The sequence below is a fragment of the Chrysochloris asiatica genome, unplaced genomic scaffold (genome assembly GCF_000296735.1).
Source record: "Chrysochloris asiatica unplaced genomic scaffold, ChrAsi1.0 scaffold00147, whole genome shotgun sequence".
In the NCBI taxonomy this organism is placed as follows: domain Eukaryota; kingdom Metazoa; phylum Chordata; class Mammalia; order Afrosoricida; family Chrysochloridae; genus Chrysochloris; species Chrysochloris asiatica.
The window spans coordinates 4,057,308-4,072,852 of record NW_006408665.1 but is presented as its reverse complement, the minus strand read 5'-3'; the positions used below and the strand labels follow the sequence as shown (position 1 = coordinate 4,072,852).

Below are 15,545 nucleotides of genomic sequence, written 5' to 3'. Positions count from 1 at the left end.
AACAACAACAACAACAACTCATAGTGACACTGCATAAAGTTACTGAGGAGTAAATGGTTTGAACCAGCAACCTTGTGATTAATAGTCTAGTGCTTATCTTAGGGAGACTCAAGCAGTTTATATTCATAGAAAGTATCTCCAGAAGGCACTCACTACAAATGATGCAACTTGTTTTTCTCTTTAAAGGTTTTGTGAAAGCTTCTCAATTAGTATTAGGTCTTTAAATTAATGATGTACTTTGTCTTTTTTCTTCCTCGGGTTTCATTATTCCAGCCAAATGATATTTGAAAACCATTAATTATATTGAAAAATAAAATGGTTTTCAGATCACAATCCTGAAAAATCAATGCCTTCCATTAAGTTTGGATTCACATGGAAATCCACCCAGACTTCTGCTGCCATTGGTTATAAGCTCATGCCTCTTGAGGTTTAACTTAGATTCTAAGGTCTAAGGAAAAAAAAAAACAACTCCGGGATGACATGCAGATCTCATGAAAATATATGTTTTGTATCTTACTTCCAGTGTTTTGGCCTTTTAAAGCCTTGATTATATAACTACCACCAAATAACTAGGTGGGACTGTGCAAACTAGCTACTTAAGGTAAATAAGGCACATGGCACCCTTGTGGAGACTATTGCTGTTGTTGTTGTTGTTAGGTGCCTTCGAGTCAGTACCGACTCATAGCGACCTTATGCACAGAAGAACCAAACACTGCCCGATCATGGGCCAACCTCACTATTGTTGCCACACTTGAGTCCACTGATGCTGTCATTTTGCCAATCCATCTCACTGGGGGTCTTCCTCTTTTTCTCTGACACTCTACCTTACCAAACATGATATCCTTCCTCCAGAGACTGGTCCCTCCTGACAATATGTCTGAAGTATGAGAGACGAAGTTTGGCCATCTTGGCCTCCGAGGAGCACTCTGGCTTGCACTTCTTCCAACACAGATCTGTTGGGTTCTTTTGGCAGCCCATGACACTTTCAATATTCTCCTCCAACACCATAACTCAAAAGCATATATGGCTTGGGTCAGGTGCACAAACTGACATCTTTGCTCTTCAACACTTTAAGACGTCTGGTGCAGCAGATTTGCCTAATGCAATATGTTGTTTGATTTCTTGACTGCTGCTTCCTTGAGTGTTGATAGTGGATCCAGGAAGAATGAAGTCCTTGAAAACTCTAATCTTTCCTCCGTTGATAAGAATGTTGTTTATTGGTCCAGTGGTGAGGATTTTTGTTTTCTTTATATTGAGATGCAATCCATACTAAAGGCTGTGCTCTTTCATCAGTAAATGTTTTAAGTCTTCATCACTTTCAGCAATCAAGGTTGTATCATCTGCATATCGCAGGTTGTTAATGAGTCCTTCTCTAATCCTGATGACACCTTTTTCTTCATATAACCCAGCTTCTCGGATTAACTGCTCAGCATACAGGTTGAATAAGTATGGTGAAAAAATACAACCCTGTCTCACACCTTTCTTAATTTTAAACCATTCAGTGTTCCCATGTTCTGAACAACTGCCTCTTGATCCATGTACAGATTCCTCATGAGCACAATCAAGTATTCAGGAATACTCATATTCGCAATGTTGCCCATTAGCATAGTGGTTACGAGTCAGCCTGCCAACCTCAATGTCAGCCATCTGAAACTACCAGCTGTTAAGCAGAAGAAAGATGAGGCATTCTGCTCCCATAAAAATTTACAGCCTTAGAAACTCTGAGAAGGGTCACTATGAGTCAGAACCGACTCTATGGTACTTATCAACAACAACTTGTGGAGATGATGTTGTTAAATGCTGCTGAGTTGGTTCCAACTCATAGTGACCCTCACAGCATTTCCAAGGCTGCAAATCATTCTTCCACAGAATGGCTGGTGGACTCTAACTGCCAATCTAGTGGTTCACAGTTCATTACTTATCCTACAGAGCTACCATGTAAATAAGGTATATGGAAACCTAGCGAGGCATTGGTCAGTGTTACTTCTCACTAGTCAGAAAATAAGCCATTCCATATGTTGAAAGGAGAGGTCTCACTCTTCACTAAGAAGAGAATGTAGCATGCTATTTGGACCTACTCTCTCTGTTGGGATCCTCCTGGACTCAGGAGACAGAGAGCAGTAACACAAGGGATGGTGAGAGCAGTAACAGTGAGAAGCAGTGCCAGAGAAATAGCAGCAGCAGTGGCATCAGAACCAGGAGACTGGCAAAATAGCACAGAGGGCTTCGCAGCCCATGAAGCAAGAGGCTTATAATGGATGTGCCAACCCACTGAGTGAGAGAGCTGAGTATCTTTGGGAAGGAAGCTTGCTGGTAGAGTGGGGTGCCTCTAGGCACTTACCAGCACAGCTAAAGAGCTTTTAACACTTGCCCAAGAAAGCCTGGCCAGCCCAAAGAGCCAAGAAAGGCAAGCTTGTGGACACAACTGAGAAGAAACTGTCCTGACTGAAGAACTATATCCTAAATGGACACTGCATTATAATCCCATTAACTGTGAGTACGGTCTGTCAGTTCTGTGTGGTTAGTGCAATGAATTATCAAGCCCAGCAGAGAAGAGGAGTAGCATGGGAGGGACAGTTGATGTTAGAACTGGTTAACAGGTTAGAGGGTAGAGGTATATTCGACCTCTGCCTCATAAGAATCAGCCTCAGAATTCTGCTGCTGATGAAGGATGACACTACAGCCACTGCATTTTCAAATTACCCAATAGCGACAGAAAGAAATGAAGTACAGAGTGCCCAGTATACAAGAAGCAAAAATCTTTCAGTGTTGCCTGATTAACTTTATGGGATACCTATCTTATATCCCAAAATATCTGAATGTAGATTTAAATACACAAAAAAATACAGCAAATAGTGGTGAATGCTCAGCACAAATATAATCACTGATGTGAGTTAACAGAGACCCAGGGTTTTCATGATCTAGATCTTCTGATGTCTGACAGAGAGGAAGACAATGGGTGAAAGTGAAAAGTTCCTCTTTCTAAACACCTGGTGCAAAAAAAGCAAAAATTGTGCCAAACAGGAAGTTTTAAAGTATTTGAGGGGAATTTGTTGTTGTTGTTAGGTACCATCGAGTAGGTACTGACCCATAGCGACCTTATGCACAGCAGAATGAAACACTGCCCGATCCTGGGCCAACCTCACTATTATTGCCACACTTGAATCCATCGATGCTGCCACCTTGCCACCTAGGGGTCTTCCTCTTTTCCTCTGACCCTCCACCCTACCAAACATGATATCCTTCTCCAGCGACTGGTCCCTCCTGACGATATGTCCAACGTATGAGAGACAAAGTTTGGCCATCTTTGCCTCTAAAGAGCACTCTGGCTGCACTTCTTCCAAAATGGATATATTGGATCTTTTGGCAGCCATGGCACTTTCAATATTCTCCTCCAACACCATAATTCAGAGCATGAATTGTTCTATGGTCTTCCTTATTCACTGTCCAGCTTCCTCATGCATATGAGGTTATTGAAAATACCATGGCTTGGGCATTTTCAATACCCAAGGGGAATGTTGTTATGTGCCATGGAGCCGGTTCCGACTCATAGCGACAGGGTTTCCGAGGCTGTAAATCTTAACAGGAGCAGAAAGCCTCTACTTTCTCCCGCGGATCAGCTGGTAGTTTCGAACTCCTGACCTTGCAGGTCACAGCCCGATTCGTACCCACACTACCACAGCCCCTTACCCAAGGGGAATAAAACAATTCTTTTCTCATTTGATTTAGTATGTTGACAGGTATTTGCTCTCCTTTCTTCAGGATTCTTCATTTCACTCCATCTTAGTGATAAATTTTGGGTCAGAATATGAAGCTGTTTTGGAGATTCTGAGGCCATTCTTCCGGTTTCATTGGTGCTCTCTCCCTGGTGATGGTAAAATCTCACAAGGTGCATACTGTAGACTATAATAAGAGGCCTTGAGTACCCAACAAAGAGAGTTAGAATTAAGGAAGCATAATGATTCAGAGTCACAGATGTAATCGAGTAAATCATGAGAAAGGTATGCTACACCTCTCTCCTAACCTCAGATTCCCATGATGTAAAAAGAGGTTAATGATAAAGGCAAGATATTAGACCTGTAAAATATTAACCAAATGCAGGATATGAGTTCCTGCCTCAAGGGTAGAAGTCTGGGAGGGGACAATACAGTAAAAAAGATCCCACTAAATGCTCCTTTCCTACTACCAAACACAACGAACACCCTAAACAATTTAAAGCATATACAAGGGGGCTTTAAAATGTTTTTGAGAAGAATGAATCGAAAGGTAATGGAATTTTCCAATGAACTTTATTAAGTTCCCTCATATACTCAAACATGTGTATACATCAGTCAATAAATTTTATATTCAATACAGTAGTTTCTTGCCTCAACGGTACTTAAAACAACAGCATGCTATATTGCTTACATTAAATTAAAAAGTATAATGAAAAATAAGCTTTAAATCTCAATGTACTAAGTACGTTTTCGGCTATGATGATGTGAAAAGGTTAACTTTACCTCCTCTTACAAATCCATTAGTAGCTATTGCTGAAGTAGACAGTCCTGTGATAGTTGTCACAACAGTGGCCATCATTATTACAAGGACCGACAGACCTTTAAGGAAAAAGAAAAAAGACTAAGCATACTAACACTTACTCTTATTTAAAACTGACATAGCTAGAAACAGTTAGTCCAAGGCACATTAAATTTATCTTTCAATTTAGAGATTATTTTGATGCTATTTTCTAAATATCAAATTATGAAAAAGTTAACATTACATTAACCTGGTAACAGCTCCAAATACTTCAATTTCTTGAATTTTATGAGGTTAAGAGTCCAGATACGGACACAACTAGTTTGCTTATTCATTATACTTAAATGAATCAGGCAGTACACCTAACTTCACTTACCTATTCCGGCTTGACCCACAATCCAGGACAATCTAATAAAGAGCATCACACCCCAAATATTTAACATACAACGTACCTAGAAGGAAAAACATGAGGCCAAGTCATATATGAAGAAAAATGAATAAATAGAATACAGTGATAAATGCTAAACTAGCCCAAATTAGGATAACATGTAAATGAAACTACTAAAGTATTTTTTAAAATGAACTTGTACACCAACATTTTCTTGCAGTTTTAAAACAGTATGTGTAATTCTTATACACATTTGCACACACATACACACATATTCATCCATCCATCCAATCATTCATGCATCTATCCTCAGGTATCTGAAAAGACAAAAAAGAAAATTCACAATTATCTAAAGAAGCAGAAGTAACTGAACAAGAAAAATACACGGAATATTTTTAAGACTTTAGCCTTTAAAAAAAAGTAGTTAATTCTCCCTTTTATAAATGCAAATGAGCTTAATATTCTTATTCCTAAACTTCACATTCTACATAAAGTTCACATCCTACATAATTTTTACAATTTTATACACGTAATTATATAGTGCTCATACATAGAACATTTGCTGTTTTTGTTAAGTGACAACAAGTCAGTTCCAACGCATAGCCTATATAAGGTTTCAGAGGAGTGGCTAGTGGGTTTGAACCATCACCTTGCATTTCAAATCAATGGTGTGGTCCAAAGCTTATCTTACAGCACCACATCAGGACTCCACAGAACATCGCCGTTGTTTAGTGCTGTCAAGTTGGTTATGACTCATCGACCCTGTATGGGTTTCCGAGGAGCAGCTGGTGAGTTTGTACTATCGACCTTGGGCTTTGAAGAACAGTGCCATAATACTGTAAGTGTTTAACAGAAGTACCAGGGGCTTTACAGTCACCCTTACTGATTAGGCAATAAATTACTACTAGATTTTCCTTCCTATTTCTCCAAATCAAATATTTCAAAAGCCCCAATGAAAGTCAATTTAGTCTGTCTAGTAAGGAGCACTGACGATGTAGCGGGTCATACACAGGATTGCTAACCACAAGGTCAGCAGTTCAAACCCACCAACCACTGCACAGAAGATGAGGCTATCTGCTCCTGAAAAGACTTAGGTCTTAGAAACCAAAGGGGCAGTTCTACTCCATTCTATAGGGCTGCTATGAGTCAGTATCGGTTCAATGGCACTGGGCTGGGTTTTCATCAGTTCAGTTCAGTGTACCTTAATCACCCAAGCCTGTCTACAAAGTGAACTCAGTGCTAAAAAAAATTTCTCCTTTTTTGTTCACTATTATATTTCCAGAAACTTCTTTTCAAAACAGAATGGAATAGGCAGGGAAATGCAAGCATACTTCAGTTCTATTGATTACTCAGATTTTTTTATTTAGGTGAAATTTCCAATTTAATCCAACACTTGTCTTCAGTATGTCATATTGTAGTAGCTTGTGTGTTGCTATGATTCTAGAAGCTATGCCATCAGTATTTTAAATACTAGCAGGGACACCCATGGTAAACCAGTTTTAGCCGAACTTCCAGACGAACATAGACTAGGAAGAAGGAGAAATGGGCTACTTCTAAAAGTCTTATGAATAGCAGTGGAATACTGTCAGATAGCATCAAAATATGGAATATTGAAACATGATGACGTGCACCAGAATATAATCAGAAGAAAATTAAAACAAGTCCACAAAAGCTAAAATATGACCTTGACATATCCTTCCTGAATTTACAGATCATCTAAGAACAGATTTGATGTGTTAGATACTAAAGACCAAAGAGCAGAAGAGTTGTGGGATGACATCAAGAACATCATCCAGGAAGAAAGCAAAAAGTCATTAAGAAGACAAGAAAGAAGGAAAAGACCAAAATGAAGGTCAGAAGAGACTCTGAAACTTACTCTCCAGAGTAGAGATGCTAAAGCAAATGGAAGAAGCAAGGACGTAAAAGAACTAAATAGAAAATTTCATAGGGCAGCTTGAGAATACAGTCAAATATTGTAACAAAATATGCAAACACCTGAAGTTAGAAAACCAAAACGGAAAAACACGCTCAGCATTTCTCAAGCAGAGGAAATTAAAGAAAAAATTCAAGCCTCAACTTGCCATATTGAAGGATTCTATGGGCAAAATATTGAATGATGAAGAAAGTATCAAAAGAAAATGGAAGGAATACAGTCACTGTACTAAAAAGAAATGGCCAATGTTTACCCATTTCAAGAGGTAGTATATGATCAAGAGACAATAATACTGAAGGAAGAAGCCCAAGGTGCACTGAAAGCACTGGCAAAGAACAAGGCTCCGAGAACTGATGGGATACATATGAAAACACTTCAATGAATTGATGTAGTAGTGGAATCACTCACTCATCTATGCCAAGAAATTCAGAAGACAGTTTTCTGACCAACTGATTGGAAGAGATCCATATTTGTGCCCATTAAAAGAGAGATGACCCAATAGACTGTGGAAATCATAGGATAATATTAATATCGCATGTAAGGAAAATTTTGCAAAACGTAAATAAAGAATGGCTGCAACAGTACATTAACAGAGAATTACCAGAGGGTCAAGCCAGATTCGGAAGAGGATGTGTAACAAGGGATATTACTGCTGACATCAGATGGATGTTGACTGAAAGCAAAGCATACTATAAAGATTTTACCCGCGCTCTAAGGAGCTCTAAGGAGCTCTGGTAGCGTAGTGGTTATGAATCGGGTTGTGAACCTTAGGGACAGCGGTTCAAAACTACCAGCTGTTCCACGGGAGAAAGATGAGGCTTTCTACTCCCGTAAAGATTTACACCCTCGGAAACCCTGTACAGGGTCGCTATGAGTCGGTTCCGACTCCACGGCACATAACTACCACCACCACAAGGAGCTCTGGTAGCATAGTGGTTAGGCATCGTGCTGTGAACCAAAAAGGTCAGCAGTTCAAAACTACCAGCTGTTCTGCGGGAGAAAGATGAGGCGTTCTGCTCCCGTAAAGATTTACAGCCTCGGAAACCCTGTACAGGGTTGCTAAGAGTCAGAACTGACTCCATGGCACATTAACAACAACAACATAGTGACTATGCAAAGGCTTTTGACTATGTGGATGACAAGTTATGGACAACACTGCAGAAAATGAGTATTCTGGAACACTTAATTGTGCTCATGAGGAACCTGTACATAGACCAAGAGATAGTTGTTTGAATAGAACAAGTGGAACACTGAATGGTTTAAGGAAAGAAGTGTGCCAGGGTTGTATTCTTTCACCATAGTTATTCAATCTGTATACTGAGCACACAATCTGTGAACCTGGATTATATGAAGAAGAACGTGGCATCATAATTGGAGGAACCCTCATCAACAACCCATGATATGAAGATGATACAGCCTTGCTTGCTTAAAGCAAAGAGGACTTAAAGTATTTATTAATGAAGATCAAAGACCACACCCTTCAATATGGGTTGCACATCAGTGTAAAGAAAACAAAAATCCTAATCACTGTACCAATAAATAACCTCCATATAAATGGAGGTAAGATTGAAGTTGTCAAAGACTTCATTTCACTCAGATCAGAAATCAAATGATTTACTTTACTGCATTAGGCAAATCTGCTGCACAAGATCCCTTTAATGTGTTGAAGAGGAAACATGTCAGCTTAAGCACTAAGGTGTGCCTGACCCAAGCCATGGTATTTTCAATAACCTCATATGCATGCGAAAGTTGGACAGTGAATAAGGAAGACCACAGAAGAATTGATGCATTTGAGTTATGGTGTTGGAGGAGGATATTGAAAGCGCCATTGACCGCCAAAAGAACAAACAAGTAGGTGTTGGAGGAATTATAGCTAGAGTGCTCCTTGGAAGCCAGGATAGCCAGACTTTGTCTCTCATATCTCAGACATACTATCAGGAAGGAGCAATCCCTGGATAAGGACATCATGCTTGGTAAAGTGGAGGATCAGAGAAAAAGAGGAAGACCCCTCCCACCAACGAGATGGACTGGCACAGTGTCAGCAGCAATGGACTCAAGGGTAGCAACAACTGTGAGGTTGGCACAGGACTGTAGGCAGTATTTCGCTCTGTTTTGCACAGGGTCACCATGAGTTGGTACTGACTCAATGGTACCTAACAATAACAACAAAAATTTGATAAATAGGTAAATAATAAAATATAATTATTGTTGGTGTTGTTAACTGTTGTCGAGTTGGTTCCAACCCATAGCAACCCTATGTAGGGTTTCCAAGGAGCAGCTGGTGAGCTTGAACTATTGACCTTGTGGTTCAAACCAACTTTGCAGTCTAGCGCATTAACCCATAGTGCCACCCACACCAGGATTCCAAACGTAATTGTTGTTAAGTGCTGTCAAGTCGATTTTGACCCATAGCGACTCTGTATAGGGATTCCAAGGTACAGCTGGTGAGTTTGAACCTCTGACCTTGCAGTTCAAAGCAACTTTGCAGTCCAGCTCATTAACTCATAGCAGAACTCTAAAATATAATTGTTGTTGTTAAGTGCCGTCGAGTCAGATCCGACCCATAGCAACCCTATACAGGGTTTCCGAGGAGTGACTGTTGAGCTTGAACCACCAACCCTGCAGTTCAAATGGCTTTGCAGTCTGGCGCATTAACCCACAGCACCACAAATTGGTTAAATTGAATTTTACACCCAAAAGAAAAGAAGTGCAAGTTATTAACTTGGTCTTCCATAGTACTCGGAGAAGACATTTCAAAACAATAAAGTTCTTTTGAGACCTAATGAGAACAGTAGGAAGATTTTATGATAAGTAAAAATGCTAGACTGCAAAATTTAAGTTTAAGTATACTTACTAATACACCTTTTATCCAGCCAAACTTCACAACTCCTTTACTTTCAGCTGCATATGTGACCACAGCATCTCTAGTTGGAGTACTTTCCTCTCCATTTGCAAAGCCATCCTCAAAAGGTTCCTGGTTATACAAGAAAATGAAAATGATGCATAAGAATGCTTTGAAATTTAAATGAAAACCACCTGATTAAAACAAGCATAACAAACATGAATAAAAACAAGCAGGCACTTAACCATATTTAGGATAACACAATATAGACAAATGTTTAAGAATAGAGGTTTGCTGAAATTTTTACCTCAGCCAAATATAAAGTAATAAAGTAGAAAAATTCTGTTACTGCAATTAAAAAAAAAAAGGTCACCATGACAATAAACCTATTTTAATAGTTCCAAATATTAACTAAAATTGGTACTGTCTTTAAGAACACAATGAGTATCGTTTCCTAGTCCTGGTGCGGTGCTGTAGTTACTGGACTGCTAACCACAAGGTCAGAGGTTCAAATCCATCAATTGCTCCTCAGGTGAGTGAGTCAAAATGAACTCAACAGTACTAACAACAGTAGAGACTGGCTAGTCGGTATTTTAGACCACCTTCGAGATTTTGCTTGCTTTTCAGCCACAACTACACATTGCCCAGTTGCCACCTTTCCCATTATCTGAAATTTCAAGGTTCACCACTTAAAATTTCACATCCTCACTCATGACCAGTTTCCCCCTTTAAATCCATGATAGCTGATTTCCATGAGTCCCATGATTCTTCTGTAACTCCTCCCTCTACTTGCACTATATCTCCACTTATGTAGTCAAAGCCAAACTCCCTGCCTTGAGGTCATGGACAGAGAACTACAGGACAGAGAACTACTTCAGAGGGTTTTTGAGGCATAGCTGGTGGGTGGACCTTTTAGTTAGCAGCTTCATACTCAACCTACTGGATCACCGGGACTTCTTAATCACCAGTGCCCTTAATTTTTCCTAAGAAATTTTTCTGAGAATGAGCCTTATCATTAACTGGTTCAGTTCATTTCTGGTTTGATCCACTGGCAGAAATCTAAAGTGAGTCAAGAGGCATCTAAATGTATAAGAAACCTGTTTTTAGATTCCACTTAGGGTTAAGATTGATATTTGGCAGGCCTGAAAGAAAGAAAAGTTTGCTCATTAGTAAGTACACTTTACCAATTTTCTGATTATAAAGGCAATTAAATTACAATGGCCCAAGTACAACAGTGGTTCAGCAACAACTAGAACTTAAAAACCTAAAGGGAAACACTAGTTGTGGTGAGAGAAAACAAAAATAAGGAAAAAAGTAATTATGAAACTGTATTATAAAGCTATATTTCAGTCTTTCCTTAAATGTAATAATTGCCCAATAAATCAATCGTTATTTAATCCTGTAAACAAACAGGTCTTTTAGTAATGCAAACTATTAGTGCTTGACTTCTAACCTAAAAGTTAGCAGTTCAAACATGTCAAATTGCACAGCAGAAGAAAATCTAGTGAAGCACTTATACTATGTAAAAAATGTGTTACAATCATCTCAATGATGTTGTTGTTGTGTACCATCAAATCGGTGCCTATTCATAACGACCTTGTATAGTTTCTGAGGTTGTAAATCTTTATGGAAACAAAAAGCTCATCTTTCCCCTGCAGAGGAGCTGCTGGATTCAAACTGCTGACCTTGAGGTTGGTAGTCCGACGCTTAATCACTATGCCACCAGGGCTCCTTAATCAACTCAGTAGCAACAGGTTTGTTTGATTTTTAATTAACTGAAGGGGATGCAGTTCAAATCTACCCAGTGGTGCCATGGTAGAGCAGCTTGGCAATATGCCCAGAATCAACTTGACAGTCGTGGGCTTGGTTTTTAGAATCCTATCAACTAGGGTCTAGATTTACTACAATACTTCAGAATCGTTTTCAGTGGCTTATACCCATCTGTGAATTCTGAATACATAATTTTCTTTTCATATAAAGAGACTATGGTGCTGGTTGTGCACCACCCGAGTCAGTTCTGACTCATGGCAAACCTGGATAGGGTTTTCAAGGCTGTAAATCTTCACAGGAGCAGAAAGCCTCATCTTTCTCCCACTTCGCTACCAAAGAAAACTGGGGAGCACAGTGACTCCACAAGATAAGCACCGGACTGCGAACCACAAGGTTGGCAGTTCGAGCCCATTAGCCACTCCCAGAAGAAAGATGAGGCTTTCTGTTCCCTCAAAAGTCTTAAAGCCTAGAAAAACCCTGTACAGGGTCATTATGAGTCAAAACTGACTCTACAACAAATCTTTAAAAACAGTTCATATGCATATCAATTCACTCATTGAAAGTGTATAACAATGATGTTTTAGAAATATTCACAATCATCCCATCAATTTTATAACATTTTCATCATCTGGAAAAGCAGCCAAATGCCTGTTAAATAACTCCCCATTCCCCTAGCCACTGGCAATCACAAATGGATTGTTTCTATTGATTTGCCTATTCTGCATATTACCTATAAATGGGATCTTCATATGTGGCCTTTTGTGTGTACCTTCTTTCAATAAGCATAATGCTTTTAAGGTTCATCCATGTTTGAGAATGTATCAGTACTGCATTCTTTATATTGCTGTGTGCCCGTAGAGTTAGTTCTGACTCATAGCAATGACCAGGTAGGTTTCCAACAGTAGTTGGTGGGTTTAAACTGAGTACTGTTTGGTTAGTAGTCCAGTCCTTAGCATGAAGCGTCACACTGGGGATCAATTTTTTTTATTGTTAAATAATATCCTATTTTGTAGGCAAATATCATTTTTATTTATCTATCGATGGACATCAATTTATCTATTGTTAGGCATTAAAGTTTTATAAATACTGTTACATACAAGGTTCTGTGTGGACATGTTTTCCTTTTGTGTATTTAAGAGTGGGATTGCTAGGTCATGCTATACTTTTTTAAGTGACTACTTCTGGTAATTTTTCTCATTTCTTCCAATATATCACACTGCAGACAATCCCTGCTCATTTCAGTGAATGCGCCCACCTAGAGTGGTCCCTCTTTTGCTTAGCATCTGGAATGAACAGGGAAACCAGGAACCATTACACTTGTTAGAAATATGTATGTTGTTGTTGTTAAGTACGGTGGAGTCGGTTCCTACTCATAGTGACCCTGCACAGGGTTTTCAAGGCTGTAAATCTTTACAGGAGCAGAACGCCTGATTTTTCTCCAGTGGAACTGCCGGCCTTGAGGTTAGCAGCCTGATTCGTAACCACTATGCTACCAGAGTTCCAATAGTAAAAATAATAATAATGAAATTCTGATCAAAGGCCTATATTGCTCAATTACAAAAGCAACTCACTCCCAGCTTTACTTCTACTATTGGATGTGTTCTGGGTAGTAGAGAGTGAAGGACAATCTCAAATAGTAAAAAAAAAAAAAAAAAAAAAAAAAAAAAACTCAGAATTGGGACTGGTAATTCAAATTGCTCAATTCCTCAAGTGAAGCCAGAACAAAGATGTTTGCCTGTTAATTCAATCAACAGTGGAAACTTCATAGTCTTCACTCTAGGACAGTTCATGGTTTCAGTTAATTTAATGAAAGAGGACTTTAAAATATATAACCTGCAATTATTGCACAAAATTACAATCTCTTTAATATACACTTAAGAAACCTTTTTTCTATTATCTATTGAAAGAAAACTACAGATGACACATTGAAGACTAAGGTGCACCTGACCCAAGCCATGGTGTTTTCAATTACCCACTGGTGGTATAGTGGGTTACATGACTATGACTTGGGCTGCTAACCACAGGGTCAGCAATTCAGTCACTCTGTAAGAGAAAGATGAGACCTTCTGTTTCCTTAAAGATTTTGTTATTACTGTTAAGTACCATATCAAGTCAGCCTTGGAAACCCTATACAGGATCACTATGAACTAGAACCAATCAAAGGTACACAATAACATTTGCATGTGAAAACAGGGCAAGGAATAAAGAAGACTACAAAAGAACTGTTAATTTTTAATCAAGGTACTGGCAAAGAATACTGACGTAGGTACCATGGACTGCCATAAGAATGAACTAATCTGTCTTTTAAGCAGTACAACCAGAATGCTCCTTAAAAGTGAGGCTGATGACACTTCGTCTCACATACTTTCAACAAGCTATCAGGACGATACAGTCCCTAGAGAAGGACATCATGCTTAAACATAGAAACAACTTGTGGATGGTGCAAGACCAGAACCACTATGAGTCAGAACCGGTTCTTTGGCACTTAACAACAACCAAGATGTGTATTCCTAATAGGCTATTGTTTGAAAGGTTGATGGAGTGGGTGTGTTTTTAGAAATGCAAAAATATGCAGGCATTCTAAAACATTTGCTGTGGGTGTTTTATCAGAATTCCACCTCAAAGCTGAAGTTCTAGCAACATTTATTTTTCAAGCTTCTAGTCCTGGTGTGGCGCTGTGGGTTAATGCGCCAGACTGCTAAGCTGTTTGAACCGCAAGGTCTGCATAACAACAACAACCTTTACAACTATGTTCAGAAAACTAAAGTCTTCCAAGTGTCAAGTAGCACTTTAAAATAAAGAAGAGTCCACAGAGAAAGAAAAGTTTATCTTTCATTATCTTCTGGTAAGGCTTCTTAAAAAAAAAGTTTTAATTACTAATCTCCAAAATATAATTTAAATGCCAAAATCAAGAACGTGTTACCAGAATTATTTGCAGCTCAGCAACAGATTTAGATAATAAGATTACATTTATAACTTTAGAGTATTAATTTTCTGCAACACCAAGAAGCCAATGTAGAATCAACATTTTATCTTTTTAAATACATGTAGATTAGTTTCAGGGAAATAAGGAAATTATCAAGTATAGCATTTTTTCAAAAATTGCATAAAAACTTTATAATCAAGGAAAATTTAAATGTAAAATTGTTGTTGTTAAATACCGTGGAGTCAGTTCCAAAATTATGAACTATATACTGATACAAAGGTACATAAATTTTCAATCTACCATTATTTTCACTGAATAATGGATCTGTGTCTTTATTGTGTTTTCCACACCAGTAATTTAAAAAGCAGTAAATAAAAATATAATAAATGACTATGAATACTACATTATAGTTCAAATACATCTGGGGGAAAATCTTGCAAAAAGCAGTTGTTGTTGTTAAGTGCCGTCGAGTCGGTTCCGAACCACAGAGACCCTGTATAGGATTTCTGAGGAGCAGATGGTGAGCTTGAACCGCTAACCTTGCAGTTCAAACGGCTTTGCAGTCTGGCGCATTAACCCACAGTGCTACACCAGGACTCAAGAAGCAGTATTGTGACTCTAATCTATCAAGCAGGGATAGAAGGTGGAGAAGAGAGTAGAGTGGACAAGAGAGAAGATACTTAAGAATGGAAGACTCACAGTTACTAGAAGAATTTCTTAATAAAAGAAATAAATACTAATAAATTATGTCAGTTTTAAAAAGAAATGACTAATTCAGTTAGACATACTGAATATGAGGAGTCCTGAGACCATTACAGAGTTCTTTCAAACTGTTAAAATATTCATTAACTACAACTTAGGAGAGAGGCCAGGGATAAAGAACTAATGGGGGTAAAGCCATGGAAACAATGAAAAGAGAAACTTGTAAGAGGAAACACTGGTTGTTGATTATGTTCTGATAATACAGAACATTCTAGGAGAGAACTCTTGGTCTCCTTGGTCATAATTTCTTTACAAGGGAATAAAAGAAAATTTTTAATTATATTTTTTGTATTTTATTGTGAATTGGATTCACGGTTACAGAGCAGATCAGTTTTCCATTAACAATCCCTACATATTTTGTTCTGCGGTTGACTGCAACTCTCAATACATTACTTGGCCCACTTTATCC

General features: G+C 38.5%; 1 protein-coding gene across 1 annotated transcript in view; it reads right to left on the bottom strand.

Moving 5' to 3' along the window:
- The window catches only part of SLC12A2 (solute carrier family 12 (sodium/potassium/chloride transporter), member 2), a 148,457-nt gene that overhangs the window by 97,324 nt on the left and 35,588 nt on the right, over window positions 1–15,545 (bottom strand). The window contains exons 2-4 of the mRNA XM_006870688.1: window positions 9,691–9,810; window positions 4,892–4,967; window positions 4,500–4,595 (exon numbers count right to left, since the gene is read on the bottom strand). Coding sequence (XP_006870750.1) covers window positions 4,500–4,595; window positions 4,892–4,967; window positions 9,691–9,810 — 292 coding nt within the window. The remainder of the gene's footprint in view (window positions 1–4,499; window positions 4,596–4,891; window positions 4,968–9,690; window positions 9,811–15,545) is intronic.